We start from the raw sequence: 17,568 nt of genomic DNA, 5'->3' as shown, positions 1-17,568 counted from the left end.
ATATACCTAACAATCGATAACACTCTTTTTACATTCTCTGTTATTGATGGCGACAACTGGGTGGGATGTAATTTGCAATTGAAGCTCCGCCAGTTTGCTGCCGAACTAGTTTTTGATTGGGTTAGCCGTAAATAATCTGGGCGAACAACGTTAGAGCACGGGGTTTGGCCATGTCCATTATTTACATTATGTCCGGCTGACCTTTGGCGGATTCGGGGCGCCCACGGGACAGTGATGGATGGCGGCTTCCCACACGGTTCCTGAGATTTAGGTGGCCGGGAGATGGTCTGTGGCCGCCGTCTGCTGGTAGTAGAGTCGACAGTTGACATGATCAGTCGCACGGTTCATTTCGTGTGTCATTTCTTTGTTGGGGTCTGGCAGGAGCTGTTCTCCTAGCATAAAGTTAGAGGAAAAGGATGCATTTAATGTTGAATTGTATTAATGAGATCTCATATTCTGTCAACATCATAACATCTCCACGTCATAAGCAACACATCTGCAAACAAGACATCCAACCCCTTTTGTGCATTAAAAAGCGCTGGTGCAGTGAATGGTAAGCGTAGTGTTTGGCACATGAATTCACTAATACTTGGTGCGTTAGCGCTTCGAAGCGATAGTGAATATTACGGGAACGTTTGGCCCGGTATTCCGAGACCGCCCAGGTTTAGTTTTTCCAATCTCCATCGAAGCTCGCCACTTAGTTTGAACGCGTCCGCCACCCAGCGCTGTGGCAGCTCTAGCTCTTGAGCTCTTGTTCGATGATGGGCACCGTCTCAATGTCCACTGTCTCTGTGACCGAATGGTCTGTGCGCATTACCATCGCCCCACCCGAGTGGCGGCGGGGCTCCACCCCTCCCGAGTGGCGGCGCGGCTCCACCGCGGCCGTCACCGCCTTGGTCGCTGGCTCTGTCGACTCAGGTGGTTTCTCCACCACCGCCTCTGTGGTTGTGGGCCCGCTGGGGCCGGCGGCGGCTCCGCTGGGCCCCGAGCCGTCCCCGTCGGCCGGCCGCCGCCCGGCCAGCGGCGTACCGCGCAGACTGGCGCAGTCGCACTGCGGCCGGCGCGGGCCGCGGCCGCCGCGCGGCGTCAGGTGCCGGCCCGAGGCCGTGGCCGGCGTCGACTGGCGGCGGTTGTTGCGGTGGGCCGGCCGCGGCGTGCACTGGCGCGAACAGGGCGCCGAGCGCCGGCCGCCGCCGGCCGGTGACTGTCAGCTGGGTGACGACTGGCTCAGCAGCGGGCTGTAGAAGCTCTCCAGCGGGATCTGGCTGCCGGTGTCCTTGTCGTTCTCCTCCCTCAGCCGGCTGCGGTAGCGGCGTGCCGCCACTGCCAGCAGTGTCAGACCGGCCAGCACGAGCGCCGCCACGCCGGCCGCCGCCGCCGCCGCTGCCGTCCACTCTCGGCGGATGCCTCGCGTCATGAACGCGGCGTCTCGTGTGCGGACGTCTGTACAGGAGATGCGCACCGGTCGGCTGTCGCGGTCCGGGTAGCTGAGACAGAACTGGTAGCTGGTGCTCGGTTGCAGACCGCCGATAGTGTAGGAGCGGTGGAACGGGGTGACGATGCGCGATTCGTAGTCCGACTCGTCCTCACCGGCGCGCCCGTACATCAGCTGATAGCGGGGGAAGTTGTTGCGCGCCGTGCCGTTCCAGACCAGCGTGACGAACTTGGAGGAGACGCCGGTGGGGAAGAGGTGGATGTCCACCTCCTGGACCCGCACGGTGACGGACCTGTTGGCTGTGCCGCGACTGCTCTCGGCCACACACCAGTACCGGCCGGCGTCCGCCTCGGTGACGTGGCGCAGCAGCAGCGAGCCACCGCTGCGGCTGGTGTTCTGCCGCGGTGACCTCCAGCTGAGTCGCGGCGCCGGCCGGCCCGTGGCGCGACACTCGAGTGTTAGCCGCTGGCCGGTGTCGCGCCGCACGGTGGACCGTCCGAGCGGCACCAACGTCGGACCGCAGGTGTCCCCCAGCGTCGCCGCCGGCACCGCGTCCAGTCGGCGTCCGCGTAGCTGCTCGGGTGTCTTACATAGTGTGCCCTCCGGTTGGGCGAGCGTCACTGAGCCTGAGGCCAGCGCCGTCGGTAGCCAGGCGAGCACGCAGTCGCAGCGCAGCGGCGCACCGTACAGAGACAGCTGCAGCGGCGCGGCCAGCTCCTCGGCCAGCTCTGCTGCCAGGCTGAGCAGGCCCGTGTCGTGCAGCAGCAGGCGGCGGAGCGCCGGCGCGCCGTGTACAAACCGCGGCGCCACGTACCTCAGCGCGCCACTGCCGTTCAGACGCAGCTCCACCAGGCGGCTCAGGTTGACGAACGCGCCGCTGTCGATAATTTGCAGCCGCGGCAGCGAGCTCAGATCCAGCTCACGGACGGAGAGGCCGGCGAACGACGCCGCCGGCAGCTTGGCGAACGGGTTGTCCGACAGCCGCACTGTGTCCAGGTGGGCGGCTCGCCGCAGCGCCGCGCTCGGTGCCGCCGTCAGCTGATTTCCTCTCAGGTCGAGCGAGGAGAGGTTGCGCGGGCCCAGCAGTGATGCTGTGTGTAGTGAGGTGATGTGGTTCTCCGCCAGCAGCAGCCGCCGTAGCGCCGCCATGCCGCCCAGCACGCCGACCGGCATGTGCCGCAGCCGGTTCCCTGACAGGTCCAGCGTGGTGACGTTAGCCAGCTGGCGGAACCAGGCCGGTGACACAGTGGTCAGCTGGTTACCGCTCAGGTTGAGCGTTCGCAGCGACTGCAGCTCAGAGAACGCCTCATCCTCGATGTGACCGATCTTGTTGGTCGCCAGAGACAGCTCCTCCAGACTCACCAGACCCCGGAACGCGTCCTCGTACATGGTCCGGATGCCGTTCCGGGTCATGCTGAGGAGCCGCAGTTGTGAGAGGAGGCGCAGCGGCGCGCCGCGCGGCACCGCTGGCAGCCGGTTGTCGTCCAGCCGGAGCTCGCGCAGCGCTGTCAGACGGCCGAGCTCGGCCAGACCGCCGGCCAGACGGTTGGAGCTGATGTCGAGGACGGCCGTGTCCGGTGGGAGGCCGTCAGGGGGCTCCACCAGACTGCGTCCTCGACAGCTGACGGCCCGCGGCGTCTGCTCGGAGCAGCTGCACTTCTCCGGACAGATGTCGCTGCTGGTGTCGGCGGAGGCCACCAGGGCGGCGCCACTGGTGACCAGCAGGGCCCACAGCGGCAGCGCCGGCGGCCGCCGCTCAGTCTGGGAACAAAAACAGACGACTGTTATCGATAGGGAGCCGCTGGGCTGGAAGTCCGGGTCGCTGTAGCCGGCCGATGGGGCGGAATGGTCAGACGGCCGAGCGGCGCCGCCGACATGGCGGACGCCGTCCGTCTTCGAGCTGCGAGCCTCGGGGTGCGATACGGTCACGGTCTGAGCGATACGCGGGAGTGTGTCCTGGCAGCAGCTCGACCCTAGCGGATCGTATCTAGCCGCAGTGCGCTGGTGCGGGCTGTAAGAGCCATCTCGGTTGCCATGTGGCTGGGGCGCTGGCGCCGCCGAAAGTTTATGCATCACCGGTTTACGAGCACCGCATGGCCGCGCCGTATCATCAGATTGGCCGGTCGTTCGGAGGCGGAAACAGCCGGCCGGGAGGCGAAACGATTCCTTTACGTATGCATCAGCCTCGGGCTCAAATACATGGGATGCTGCCCAGCTGCATTGTATTGTACGTGTGATAGGCATGGACGTCGGACAACCACAACATATATTGAATAGTGTGTCGTTTAAAGTAATCCATGCATATGCCTCAAAACATTTCGACCTTGTTCATATTTAAGTTTTTAAGTTAACCTGTCGTTTATGAACTAGCGCTAAAGCTCTGTAAGTACTCTAGTCACGATCCGCAGGGCCAGAGCGTTGTACGGCTTCAAACGAGGCTGGCGCTCAAGTGGAGCCCCGCCGGCCGAGTGGTTCTGAATGCCGACCGCGCACAGTGCCGTTTGTTTGCCTGTTAGAAAGACTGGCGAGGTTCAAAACAGCCTCTCTGGATGGAAAAATGGTGGGAACGGAGGTAATGAGCATTGCTATTGAAATTCTTCGCCAAGAAAAACAATGGCGAGAAACTTTAGCGCAGATAATGCCCACTGGGACTGTTCATATGAAACAGCAAGAATAACATGGCTGCCAACAGTACGTGTAATAGCATTCCTCGGTACCTTATTAACACGCACACCTTATTTGGAGAAGTTTTTCCCTCCCCTTCTTCCTCAGGACCAACGCATCCGCATTCCGCATCCAGCTGCTTACACTATTATTTTCTTAGACATGCCCCTTCAGGGTCAGTGTTTGAGTGGCTGGGTGGCCCGTCTCACAGGGACTCTCCCGTCCCAGAATGTGCTCAACGACAGCGGCGCACCAGTCGGTGGTCGACTCGGCCCAAAATCTTCCCCTGTGTTCCAATCACATGGGCTTGGAACGGTCTTATTAGACCGAAAGGACCTCATGATAAAGTACCTTATGCTAAAGGACCTCATGCTCCTCTCTCATATTCAGCCCTTAGGACGCTGGCCGAATCTAACCGCTCAAACATTCATAAGCTGTCATCGCGTTTGTGCTTCTCCAATGAGGTAGAATGAATGAATGACGAAAGTCGAATAGCTTTCAGGTGGTGCAGCTGAACAACGAGTTACGTGGTCTTATAATTTCCGCGACGAATTCTCTCCCGTCTCGTTCACAGTTCACAGAAATGTTTCAGCCGGCTAAGTTACCAGTGTTCACGGATACAGATGAGGCCGCGCCGGCGGGGCGCCAACACTAATGCAGTGAAGTGGAGGGGCGCAGCTGGCAGTGTCTGAAGTTCCACTGATGGTGGCTCCGCACAGGAGGCCGTCCAATAAACCAGCCACATGCGTCTCCGTCGGACACCGCGCCGCGGCTCCTGGCCGGCCCGCCCGACTTTGTACGAGTGCTGGTTAAGATTGCAGAGGTCATTTCTCAGTGTCGCCGGGATCCCGACAGGAGAGATTGGTGTTGCATCCCTTTGCATATTCATTTGCCCAGACAGGAAGCAATTGCATGCCAGTTGAAATTCTCACAAATGGCTCCTGCGTTGCGCGATTAATTAAAATGTTTTGTACCGCGCCACTGATAAAGGGACATTTCTCTTTGGCTAGAACGTGTCACATTTTTCCTTCAACTTTATGTACATAAAGACGTGATATTTGTTGCATATTATGCGATGACAATGCCTACATTTTGTGATACTTTTATTCAAAATGTCTGAAAAGTGTCAGCTGGATATTTGATCTAACGCTATTGTAATCACAAATTACACAGATGACATCCATCGCTCCCGCTCCAGCCCATCCGTTGGTCCACCTTGCCCATTTGCAGCCCGGTTCCCAGCGTAGCCTTGTTGACAGCCTCGTGCAAGTCTGTGTAAACTAGATAAATACTGGTGTTGACGTGGATCTGCTCAGAGGGGTTGGCCGCCGGTCTCACCACCTTGTGTTGTGTGGGGCTGAAGAGAGGAGAGAACATGTTGAACTCCTCGTTTGCCTCAGGATCGCTGCTGGCGAGACCGGCCATCGCCACCAGTAGGGGGGTGATGGGTCACACGAGACATATTAGGTCAGATCGTCATGTTAGGTCCGTTAGGTCCCTGTAGACTCAGCCAATGATCGATCGTCCTCCGCTCCTTCGTCAGAATTGGGTGTAGGTAAACTTGGTGCAAATGATCAGTGAGGCTTTCCGAACATGTTTTTACGCCGCGCCCTAGGATGCCCTATGATCACCGGCGGCGGCCCAAGCCCAGGGCGTCCAATGATGTGGTGTCGTTCAGACTCCCATCATTGTGCCGCGGATGCCAAAACAGCGGCCGCAGAGTAGCGGTCGGCCCATCTACGAACGGCCTCCGCGCTGATGGCGCTCTGTTCTCAGTGATGGCTTAATCTGTCACACTCGTTCAATCCAACGGCCCCCACCGACGCCGTTTGCTGGCTCGGAGGTATCCAATAACAACAGCTGAGGGGAGGGGCGAAGAAAAAGAGCCGGCGTTCCTCCTGGGATCGCCGCCCCATCAGGACCCTGGGTCAATAGAGCGCCCGCGAGCCTCCCGCAGCTCTGCAAAATGACCCTCACACATTTCCTTAGCCCAGATTGAGTTTGATTTCGAGCCGGTGGAACTTTCTCACGCTTTTGCATCGGGAGATTGTGGGCTTCTTTGTCTAATCCTGACTGAAAAGAGAGGCCAGAATTGGACCACTGATTGAGCAATGAGAGGCGCTCGATAGGCCGAGGGCCGGGGAACAGTGAGGTCTGAGAAGCCTATGCGCCGCTACCGTCGAAAACTCCGCTGCAGCTTCGGAGGTTTCGCTAGTCCAAAACACATATAGAACAGCAGCACAGATACATATTACAATAGCGCATATCTATGCAAAATGATTCTTGTCTTTCATAATTCCCCCATCACTTGGAGCATGCCAGAATAACGCAAAAATATGCGGGAAATCGGTTAATATGATTGACCCGACCCTTTTAAAATGAGAGATGTTGAGCTCCTCATTTACCTCATTTCGTTACGCTACATATACCTATGCAACAACATATAAATGCACATGGCGACCAATGACCATTAGGTACTCGCAAACTTCATTGTTCGTTCTACCTAGGAACGAACTACGAGTATACCATGATGCATGTGTCTGCTTACCCAGATGAGCGGCAGTTACAAGTGTTTATGCCAAGTAAGCGACATCAATAATCGACATCTCTCAGAACATATCAGACGGAAATGTTTCCGCTGATGCGGATGCATTCCTTTTCATGTTCTCTACTCGTTTACACGTAACCTTGCTGCCGCATTCGTTGATACATTCCTCTAATTTCGTCGACGCTTAGGTCTAGTGGAACCATAAAAAAATGGAATACCTGGCCCACTGAATGTGTGCTTAAATCTCCCTGTCTACCGTGAGACCACGAAATACACCGGTGTCCACTGACACAATAAGGAGCGTTGGTGTCACAAATGATCCTCATTGAACACCACGAAAAGAGGTCCGTGCGCTCGCCGGCGTAGTTTAGACCTGCTGGTGGGCCGGATGAAAGAAAAAGCATTCATTAGCTGTACCGGGCGACTAATTGGAGCACTGCCCTAACATTTAGAGTCGCTCCACTATATGCTTATTGTCTATGCAGTGTGCAGTGTCATTGCACAAGCGTTGTCAAATCAGATGCAAGGACTGGCTATTGCTTATTCTGTGTAGTTTTTATCCACAGGAATAAATGGATGCTGACGGGTGTAAATATTTCAAGTGTTAACTTAAATGAAAATAGTTCAAAGTAACAAGGCTTAAAGGAAAAGGGCCACCTTTAACATGGGGATTGAAACTGAGATAGCCATCTTGTAGCCCGTGTCCGAAAACCTCTCTGTCTACCTCCTTACGGCCGATTTCGGCCTCCATTCGTAGTTATCGGCAATTTTAAAAGAAAATATGCCAGGAATGCGTTCTTATCCCAGGAATGCGTTCTTATCCGACAATACAGCCACCCGCGGCGAGGCTTTGGTTTTTAACCAATCAGCTTGCAGCAGTACTGATCAGGCACGGATCCCTGTACTAGCGAGCAGACCACGAGCAGTTGCATTATTTTTCGTTGTCTGTTCTGGCAATCGGCCGGCGGATGAACATCCGCAATCGAATCTTGAAATCCGTCGCGCTGATTGGTGATGAGTTTCATGAGCTACTTTCATGAGGTCTATGAAAGTAAACCTATGCTATGCCCTGAACAGATGACATCTCGTTTGGTAGCCAATTGCTAAAATGCATTTTTATCTTACGCAAGGCAGTATACCATATTTTATACCGTGGCTCTGATCCGAAATCAGGGCATTTTTGTTCGAACAAATACCTATAATAAGTAATAACGATGAAGAAGTGCGTGATCCGCGGAGCAAACGACCTACGTCGGGTCGGGACTGATATGCGTGTGACTGTGCACAAGTAAGTACCTAGGTAGGTACCTAAATTCTTATTTATTGCAATGGCTCTTCTATTACTTTTGTTTTCACAGAACTCTCCCCTGGATTAGCAAACCCTTTTGAACTGTTCAGGCTTTCACAACTGAAATGCCAGACTGGATAAAAAAACGCAAGTTATGCCGAATATGTCATGCGAAGTGGCGTGATTGCGGCGTTGCCCCGAAAATTTCATCGCACATCCAGCATAATTTTGCATGCGTCAAATTCAACGCATGGTGGCAGCTGAATTTTTAGGCGCAGGGTGACCGCATGGCGCATAATGTTTATGCAAATGGCTGTCACCGAATTTTTTGACACGCTGTGGTCAATCTAGCAGCAGACTTGCCCTGCGGGCGCTGGCAGGTCTGAAGAGAGTCGGAACTTCCGGCCTGGGCCTTGTTTCACCTTAAAGGAAATAGTTCACATTTTAACATGGGTTTTGAACTGGAATAGCAGTTCCGTAGCTTGGGCTGAGACGAGCATAAATCAGGAGCTTTTACAGCCCAACGATCACCCTAGGCAAAGATATTCTATTTCTCGTCCCGAAAAATGTGTCTTACGTTGAGGATGTGTGCCTTGCATATATTCGCATCCAGTATGAAACGAGCATGGGTCCCGAAAATTCTTCAGAAACTAGAGAAATTATCTACGAGAACTCTAGAGAAATTCGCTCCAGTGAGGCGCTCCAGTAACAAAAGCACGAGCAGATCGCCCAAATGCCGGTGGCCGCGATAATTTCTCTAGTTTCTAAGAATTTTCGGGACCCATGCTCTTTTCATACTGGATCGCGTGTGCCTTACAGAAACTGAAAAGTTCTTCCTATATCAAAAATATAGAAAATAATCTTTTGCTGTAAAAAGGTTTTATTTTCTTTGCTGATCATTTTGAACATAAAAAATCACAAATCCATTGCAAAAAAAATAATTTCGTGAAAGTGAACTATTTCCTCTACAGTGTGCCACACAAATTGTGGTATTGGGTTTACATGGGAACATTAACTAATTCAGACGCTCAGAAAGGGAAGAGCGTCTGATTCCGAGGCCCCGGAACGATCTGTCTGGTTGATATAGCCTTGGTCGGTAGATATGCACATGTGCTTTATGTAAAAGTGGCTTAATTTTGGTGCAAACAGGCACCCAACTTTCAGTGGAAATCATGCACTGGAATTTCAGCTCAAAATTGCTTGCTTCAAATTTTGGCGCATGAGGGGCTCACGGGCATCCGGCGTAGTGTATGGATGTTTTCCAGTCTGCTGAAAGGCAGAACTCAGACACATTTATCCAGCCCTTCAAATCCCATTTCCTGGTTGTGGTAACACCTACCTTTCCATGGGGGTTTGGTTCATCTCTTGTCTACACAGTTTTCTTTCACTTATGTGCTGACAAGAAAAGGAAACTCACCAGAGCCCAGTTTCACCAAGTGCGGTAAACTCAATTTGGGGTAAACTACCAAACTACCCCACTACTTAACTACAAAAACTACCCCAAAATTAAGTTTACCGCACTTGGTGAAACTGGGCTCAGTGGAGCTATTCAGCTTAATACACAGAGTATGTGTTGCATGGACTAAGCATGTGTTGACCCTTTTTTACTTTTAGGTTCCCGCTAAAAAAAGAAGTACAGAGAAAAGTGGATGAGGGTGTGTGGCATGACCAATGAGCCAAGACCACATGACCACTTAAACTTAACAAGAAGTGCGCACCATGATAAGCACAGTCAAAAACGTTTGCGTCTAAAGAACAGTGCTGTGCCGGATCAGAATGTAAGTTATTTTTTAAAAGTGATGAAAATGCCTGCAAAGTTATCAAAAGACTTTGAATATTGTTTTTGTAACACTTCACTCTAAAGTTATTCCTAGTACCAGACATTACAGCTTTAGTGCAGAGTCTTTATTTGTGATATTTTTAGCCAAAAATTATTACTAGTACCGAGCCCTTACAGCTTTACAGCCCTAGTACCTTGCCCTTATTTTCTATATTTTTTAGCCATTTCAACCTAACCGAATATCTGTATGTTTGTATGTTATTGTTTTGATCTGTATTTTATGCTACCTCCCTATAGGTAAGTTTTATTAAAACATGTGGTAACGGTGTGCTGATTTTTTACAGATTCCGTATACGCCTTGGGTTGCTGTCGCTGCTCGGTCACCCACAGATGAAAGTGATCAAGAAATGGACATCACTCAGGTAAGATTCAAGCGTCCTTTATTTTACACATAATACACAAGCAGTAGCACCCTAACCGCAACATATGGGAATGCATTGCCTGGTGGGTGCCTACTGCCTACCTGTATGCCAAGTTTCAGCTAAATCGCCCCAGTAATTACAGAGTTATTGAAATGGGAACAAATTCGGCACCTCTTCTTTTTGCATTTTGCACGTGCAGTGGGGGTCACTCACATAGATCAAGAGCATCCGACCTTTGGTTGAAGGGGTGCAGCTACCCTACAAAATTTACCGCAAGACCGCCCAAGCGGCTGCTGAGATGAGCCTCTCAAAATCACTTCTTTTGCAACTTTTGACAAATAACACCCTTGACTTTTCACGTGGCACGTGCCACGACGGTCCCTGTAATGTATCAAGAGTAGTCAATTACGGGGTAGAGGGAATAGTGCTAGCCAACAAAAAAAAGACCGCAGGCCAATCGGTCCAGCGCACAGTGGGGATTTTTCCGATCTAGCACGTATTTATTCGTAGGGGGCAAACCATAGGTAGAATTGTAGCCAGATTGTGCACAGATGTTGGCTGGTGTGTCCTGGTGAGAATTTTACCTGTAAATGTGCATAATCAACATATATAGGGGGTTCAATTGGACCCCCCGCTCAGCCGTTTGGCCCCTGATCAAGCTAGAGCTTCGCGGAAAAGTCAAGCGTGCTGCCTATGACGACATTAGGCCGAATATATCCAATTTCAAAGTCCAAGGTCATAAGCTGACTTTCCAAGTCAGTTTAATGACCTAACTAAAGTTGGGAAATCGAGACCTCTTGAATCTTCGCAAAGTTAGGGTGTTACGGGGTATTTTGGGGTGCTGATCACGAATGTCATGTTAGTTTTGATCACAGACGATGTCTTTATGCATTTAGGCCAGGTCGGGTCAGGTCATGTTAGATCAATTAGTAGGCGTCCTGCCGGCCATCCATAGAAGTGTCACCTACTACTGATAGCTTCGTAACATGGAACGAAGGCACTAGAACTACTTCGTAAATATTCAAATGGCTGCTAAAATCGAAATCAGCACCAAAGACTACCCTAGAAACAAGTAAAACTCGAAAAAGTGAACCAAGGTCATCAAAAGGTCAATGGCCTTGACTTGACCTTCACGTGACCCTGACACCCACCATTATGCATGGCACCAACATCATTTCACATATTTGAACGTTTAAAACCACAAAAAGACTGGAAACCGCGGATAATGTGAGCTGGCATACGCCGAATCGCGATTCCGGCCAAACATGGTCTCGAGAAATATGCCACAGGTCAAAGGTCAGTTGGGTCAGAGTCATGAAATTTTTAGGTTAGATGTAAAATTGATGATCTCGAGGGTACCGAAAGTTTCGGCGCGATCGGCCGCTTTTTGCGCGAGTAATTTGCGGAAAACCATTGGGTTTTATCCGACCCCTTCCCCCTCCCCCTCCCCACCAGTGCGATGGTTAATTAGGTTACGGTATGTATAATTTACGCTTGTCATCCTATTCCTAATGAATGTGTCTCAGAAAATATGCATCATATAAATCACGAAGTAAAATTATTCGCCTATGTCCGAAACATACCTATATCGTGCTGTTTGCCCTAGCGCTCCTCGAGTGGGGTGTTGTGAATATTCCGTGTTCAGGCAAGTTCCGGCAGCCAAACTAGGCGTTGTCTTGTGCAGAAGAATGTGGCGAATTCGATAGGATATATTTCGGAGTGGAAAAGTGTGGAGGACATTGTTGATTTCCTACATTTATTTAGAATACCATTCCTTCAATATGGTGTCTGTAAGGGTTTTTTTGTAAAGGGCATTTTTGTGACCTTAGTAAGGTTGTGGCATACTTTCTGTTTGCCATTCCATTCCTAATAAAGGTGCCTTTCAGACGATATGCAACTTTAAGACCTCGCAAGATTAAAACCAACAGGACAGGACAATGAAATTGAGCTATACTTTCGGGCCTTGCTGAGCCCATTGAGTAATCACGCATGAGTGTGAACTTTGGGCGCATTTTTCCTAGTTTTGCTGTGGACATACAGATAAAACAATGCCATATATGAAAAATTCAGACATTTCTTAGCCCTACTGACACAAAAAATAAACCAAAATCCAAAAAATATTTTTTGAATTAATAGGCGCTAGATCGGAAAAATCCCCACTGTGCAGCGGTTGCTGAGATATAAGCCTCTCAAAAGCGTTACAGGCCGGGCCGGGTCGGGCCGCTCATACTGAGCTTTTTCCGTGATATTGAAAAGACTTCGCTTCGCTCGCTCGCTCGTAATTAACAATTCATGGTTGACTATATGGATTAAGCTAAGTGATTGCGCTCTATTAGCACACTATCTAAGTAGCCCTTAATTGCTGCCGGTGCGTGGACTGTGAAAGTGAGCCGAGCTGTGACGCAAACCGTGCGCCTTTTTCAGGTGTGGGATCACTCGTGGAAGTTCACGGCGGATACGGAGCCGTGCATGCAGCTCTGGTTCGATCCTGCTCAGGGAAGCCCCAATGACGCCGTGGCGCGCATCTGGGCTGAGCGGGTGGTGGCGGCCGGTGCGCGGGCGCTGCCGCGTGGCTGGTGGCCGCGGCCCTGGCGGCAGCGGCCCGCTCCTGACCCGGTCGCCCTGTGCCGAGCACAGAGCGCCGACTGAGGTCAGTCTTGTGATCGAGCTTCCGCGCCGGAGGTGGAACAGGTGGAGCTGGCGGTCACCTGCGCGGGCTCGGCGGCCTGTAAGCCGTGCCGAGACGAACCGCGACACTCTTGCTAGATCTGCACCCCATTGTAATCTTCTGTAGTCGATATTCGGTAGGTACTCAATGCTCATTTTTCTGATATTAGACGAGTGGCGGGTTTTGATGTTACATTGGAGACTGCTGTCTCTTGTGGCCCGACAGTGTTCGATTGTGGTGTAATGTAGATACATAGACGGGATGCCGCGGCTCGGATTCGTAGCTGGACTACCATGTGCCTGTCGATTGAGATGCTTTGCCTGGCGATTGAGATGATTCGGGGCGCGGCCCCACACTGACGCCATGGTGCAATGAGTGATTGGCGACAACTAAGCAATTATGTACTTTTGTAGAACACATGTTTTCATGGATACGAGAGGCAGTCCTTTTTTCGCTAGCAGTCATTTGGTTCACGATACTTTCGATACCGACAAATATGTTCGGGCGGCCGGTCCGTCCACAGCTAATGCGTGCTTGCCCGCCGATGCCTAACGGAGCGCTGTGCTGTCTACGCTCACTGGTCGCTGGCCCGAGAGCCGTTCGGTTGCTGCTGTTAAAACAGTTCTCACAAAAACACGCTGGCTGGCTGCCAGTTCTTCACCAATGAGAGGCCCAGTAGCATCAGCAGGTAGCATTGTTTAATATTACTATTCCATTTTGTTTACCCATATGTCCGACCTAGAGCCGACTGGTAAAAAGCGGCAACCGAGCAGCCCTCCGCAGCGCTGCAGATCATGTACGCTCGATTATACACAATATATGTGTCTTTCTTGCACACAGAGACATGACGTTTTGTAGAGCTTTTATATCGCTTGTGGCTGAAAGGAATATTGTACATTTTAGAGCTTTCATATACGCGAGAAAATATGGTGCAAAAAAACATTTATGAAGCCTGTTGAATTTTAAAGGTTGTTGGGGCATTTCACAGACTGTGTCGGTGGGCAGGGCAGCCCGGCCCCGGCCGCCGCCGCCGCCGCCTCCTTCACTGGTATGTGGCAGGGACGGAAGCTTCGTATTGATATACCGGGGTGCAACTCAAGCAGCATATCACCTATCAAACAACCTTCGGTTATGAAGTGAATGAAAACTAAATATTATGTATAACTGTGATCTGCGCTGCGGTGTTTCCAAAGTGGAGGAAGTACGGGGAGCTGGACCCGGACTCGATGAGCCCTCTACTACGGATCTGGGTCTTCGCAGCTGATCGTCTGTGAATGAGAGATCATATGATACCAATGCATACCGAACGGATCAAAAACAGTGCCATTATATATTTGCAATTATACAGCTTTACGTAAGCCCATCCTATTGAATGCATTAATACGCGTTGATTTGACAACTGACATCCGGTTGAAGGCGTTTTTTTTCGGCCAACAGCCGGCCAGCAGTTGTTGCAGGCCGGCCTCGTTGGGAAGCAGGTTCATTTTCCGACAGCCACTGCGTGCGGAAGCACTCTCTGATGGCGCGGACGGCGTAACAGTAGGCCCGAGTGGTGGCAGAGTCGAGCGTCGCGGCGCGGCAGAGCGCGCGGCGCGGCCGCCGTCTGTTCCAGCTCGGCGTCGGCGCGCCCCTCGGCGAACAGCAGGTGCAGCTGACGGTCGGCCAGGCAGAAGCCGCTGATGCCAGGTGTGCTGACGTCGCCGGGCCGGCGCGGCGCGGCGCCCTCGGCCGCCGCCGGGCTGGGCGGCTCGTTGAGCTGCTGGATGAGCTGCAGCACGCCGCTGCGCTGCAGGCCGCGCTGCGAGACGACGGCCAGCAGGCGGCCGTAGGCGCAGCGCGCCGGCGCCGGCCGCGGCAGCAGGTCCAGCGGCACGGCCAGCGACACGGAGACGGACAGCTGCGCCGCCGACTGCAGCAGCTGCAGCGGCCCGAACGGCGGCGGACACGTGCCGCGCTCAATGTCGGCCGCCGGAGAGGCAGCCGGTCCGGCCGGCACCGCTGTCAGCGGCACCTCCACACTGAGCAGACGCACGCCGCGCGTCAGGGCAGAGACGTCCACCACCACCTGCCGCGCACACAGAGGGCCGACAGTGGTGACAGCGCGCGGCGGGTCAGACCTCACAGTGGGGATAGCGGCAGCGGGTCAGACACCCTTATAGAACAGCACGGGGCGGAGCCGACAAAAGAGGACGAGGAGACGGTCATACAGCCGACTGAGGTCCGGGCACCGACTGACTCAAAGTGAACATGTCACACATTTCTAAATGGCTTCTGTAGGACGGAATAGTGTCTCTTCCTTCCAAGGCTTACTTGCAGAATAATATGGAAAGACACAATTTTACAAGTTGTGTTTTTATGACATAAGTTCTTTATAACATTTCAACACGCAAACATCATACCTTGACAATTGTTCACGATGAAGATCATGCAGGAACATTTCATATTTAGTCACCCTTGATTATTTTGTTGATAGTGATGCGAAAGGCAAATTACCAAAGTATATATTTGCAATTATTTGAGTTAATAATTTCAACTTTTTTTTGTTGAAAATTGACTTTTGAAACAATAAAGGCAAATGAATTATCAGTGTCTGGAAAGGTGCAATGCTGAAAGCTTCTTATTACATTCTAATTTATATCTAAAGCTTTGTGATATCCAAACTCTCAGAAATAACCAGGGACGTAACCAAGGAGGGGGGAGGGGCACGGGAGCCATGCCCTCGTGCCCCTTCCCCCCTCGGTGATGGCGATTTTTTTTTTAAATAAAAACAGCTGTGACACACCCCCAAAATAGTGGGCCTAATCAGAGAAATTTTCCTTTTTTGGAGGGGGGTACAACACTAGGCCACAACCTGTGACCCCCCCCCCCCTGAGCAAAATCCTGGCTACGTGCCTGGAAATAACAAAGCACATCCTATCCTTTGATGTTGGACGCAAGAGCCAAGTTGCTACGCGCCCTAACCCATAACAACAACAACATCCTATCCTTTGATGCCACTTACCAGCAGCTTTGCGCACTACCAAACAGCCACCTTTGGGCCTTTGTTGTTCTTGTTTTGGGCATTGTCAGTGGTAACTGGAAATAATCAGACATGATGGTCAGAGTAGGGAATGTGACTACAACAAAAATCATTTCATTCCTATAAAATAGACATGATTTAATAGAAGACCTTCTTCTTAAGAAAGTGTGTCATGGATACCAGCTAATCTGTATGGTATTTATCTCCAGTATTATCATATAGGTATAACAATTATCACCACCCGCCACCATTGAATGTAGGTTTTAGGTTGTAGGTTGTAGGTGGTAGGTTGGGTATCGGTAAAGCTGGTGTCACCGTCAGCGCTAACCGGTAAATGTGTAGATAAAAGGAATCTTAAAAACAATCTAACCTAACCTAACCTTACCTACTGACCTGCAACCTACCTACCCACAACCTACCAAACTAATATACGCTGACAGTGATGCCAGCTTTACCAATGCCGTACGTTGTAGGTTGTAGGTAAGGCTAGGTCAGGTAAGATTATGTTTCATTATATATTTAGGTACTGAGAAGACGGCTGAATGCTCTTGAGACGTGGCTATACATTTACATTTTGTAAGTAATTTTCAGGTTTCAATGAATATTTCCTAGTGGAATGTTTTGAAAACCATTCTAAATGATGACCTTTAGCATTCCATAGTACTTTAAAGCTAATTAACCACATCGCCAATGCTAGGTCACATTGCATGCCTACTTCCACCGGCAGCTCCATGGGATATATGATAGGCAGGGGTAAATGGAATATTTTTTATTAATATTCTTGAAGAAAATTATAGGCATGAAAAGAAGATGATCTGCCTTTGAGATTGATATGTGATGCCTACTTTGGAGGAACATCATAATAATTACACAATCATAAAAAATGCAATGTAACCAAACAGCCGCTTATGCCGCAAAATGAGAATCAAGCCAATCACTGAGGACAAACAATTTCAAACCACCAAAACTATATTCTTGCTATTCACCAATAATCCTAAAATAGCGTTCCATGGCCATTATATCCATCTTTCACCCTTACCTTCGACAGATAACTAGCGCCACGGGCAGACACACGGGGCGACAAGTTGTTTACAACCGCTACAGTCCGACGAGTCTATCCTCCTCAAGGCTGATTGGCTTGAGTGTGACGTCATTGCTATGACATCATACAGTAGCTGCGGTAGAGAGTATAAACATAGTACCAATATGTTAAATAGTTTGAAATACTTTTTAGCGAATTATGCACTTCTGGCACCGGTTTTGAAAAGAAAATGGAAAATAATAATGTCAAAATAAAAACCAACGATATCTTCATATTTCAAGAAGGTGGCACTTTTCCTTTAACCCGCGAGTTGCTGGGGGGGGGGGGCGTTAAACGCCCCCACTTTTTTCGCCGGGCCATAGCATAAAAACGGCGCGCCGCAGGCGCGCCAAATTCTGGGTACCTGTAGGGAATTGATTGAAGTTTATTGTGTCAAAGTTTCAAAAAAATCGGTCGGAAAATTTTTGAGATATCCAGGTTTTAGTGACGTCATGATTTCTGAGTTTTCGACCAAAAACGGCATATGTTCAAAAAATCATATAAAATCACACAATAGACATATAGACATGCCGTAAACGCCATTAGACTGCCAATACCATGAAGAATCAAATGGCAATCTTCGATTATTGATTATCGTTCCGCATTTTCCAAAATCTTGAACTGAATCTTGGCAATTTCTCGTGACTACTTCACGACCGTGAT

At 50.8% G+C, this 17,568-nt stretch overlaps 2 protein-coding genes and 2 long non-coding RNA genes across 5 annotated transcripts; 2 read left to right on the top strand and 2 right to left on the bottom strand.

Moving 5' to 3' along the window:
- Positions 1-429: 429 nt before the first annotated feature.
- Positions 430-5,524, bottom strand: LOC122372047 (leucine-rich repeat neuronal protein 1-like). Its single transcript, XM_043348902.1, has 2 exons — positions 5,438-5,524; positions 430-3,196 (listed from the first exon to the last, which is right to left on the bottom strand). Exons 1-2 carry the CDS (start codon positions 5,522-5,524, stop codon positions 1,208-1,210), a joined length of 2,076 nt encoding a protein of 691 aa, XP_043204837.1. The 3' UTR covers positions 430-1,207.
- A 2,095-nt stretch (positions 5,525-7,619) lies between these two features.
- LOC122372045 lies at positions 7,620-13,653 on the top strand. 2 transcript variants are annotated; one of them, XR_006254805.1, is made up of 4 exons: positions 7,620-7,935; positions 9,550-9,713; positions 10,060-10,137; positions 12,562-13,653. It is a non-coding gene; the product is annotated as an uncharacterized LOC122372045 (long non-coding RNA). The 2 variants fall into 2 exon arrangements; XR_006254806.1 differs by lacking the exon at positions 7,620-7,935 and adding an exon at positions 8,752-8,764.
- Positions 13,651-17,069, bottom strand: LOC122372046. The gene is made up of 3 exons (XR_006254807.1): positions 16,864-17,069; positions 15,807-15,880; positions 13,651-14,870 (listed from the first exon to the last, which is right to left on the bottom strand). It is a non-coding gene; the product is annotated as an uncharacterized LOC122372046 (long non-coding RNA).
- LOC122372043 lies at positions 14,221-15,172 on the top strand. The gene is made up of 2 exons (XM_043348897.1): positions 14,221-14,334; positions 14,377-15,172. The coding sequence occupies exons 1-2, from the start codon at positions 14,325-14,327 to the stop codon at positions 15,048-15,050; spliced, it is 684 nt and encodes a 227-aa protein (XP_043204832.1). The 5' UTR covers positions 14,221-14,324; the 3' UTR covers positions 15,051-15,172.
- Positions 17,070-17,568: the final 499 nt, after the last annotated feature.

Source organism: Amphibalanus amphitrite, unplaced genomic scaffold, assembly GCF_019059575.1.
Source record: "Amphibalanus amphitrite isolate SeventyFive unplaced genomic scaffold, NRLGWU_Aamphi_draft 001308F_arrow, whole genome shotgun sequence".
NCBI lineage: Eukaryota > Metazoa > Arthropoda > Thecostraca > Balanomorpha > Balanidae > Amphibalanus > Amphibalanus amphitrite.
Note: the sequence above shows the minus strand (reverse complement) of the source record. Positions and strands in the feature narration are given on the sequence as shown.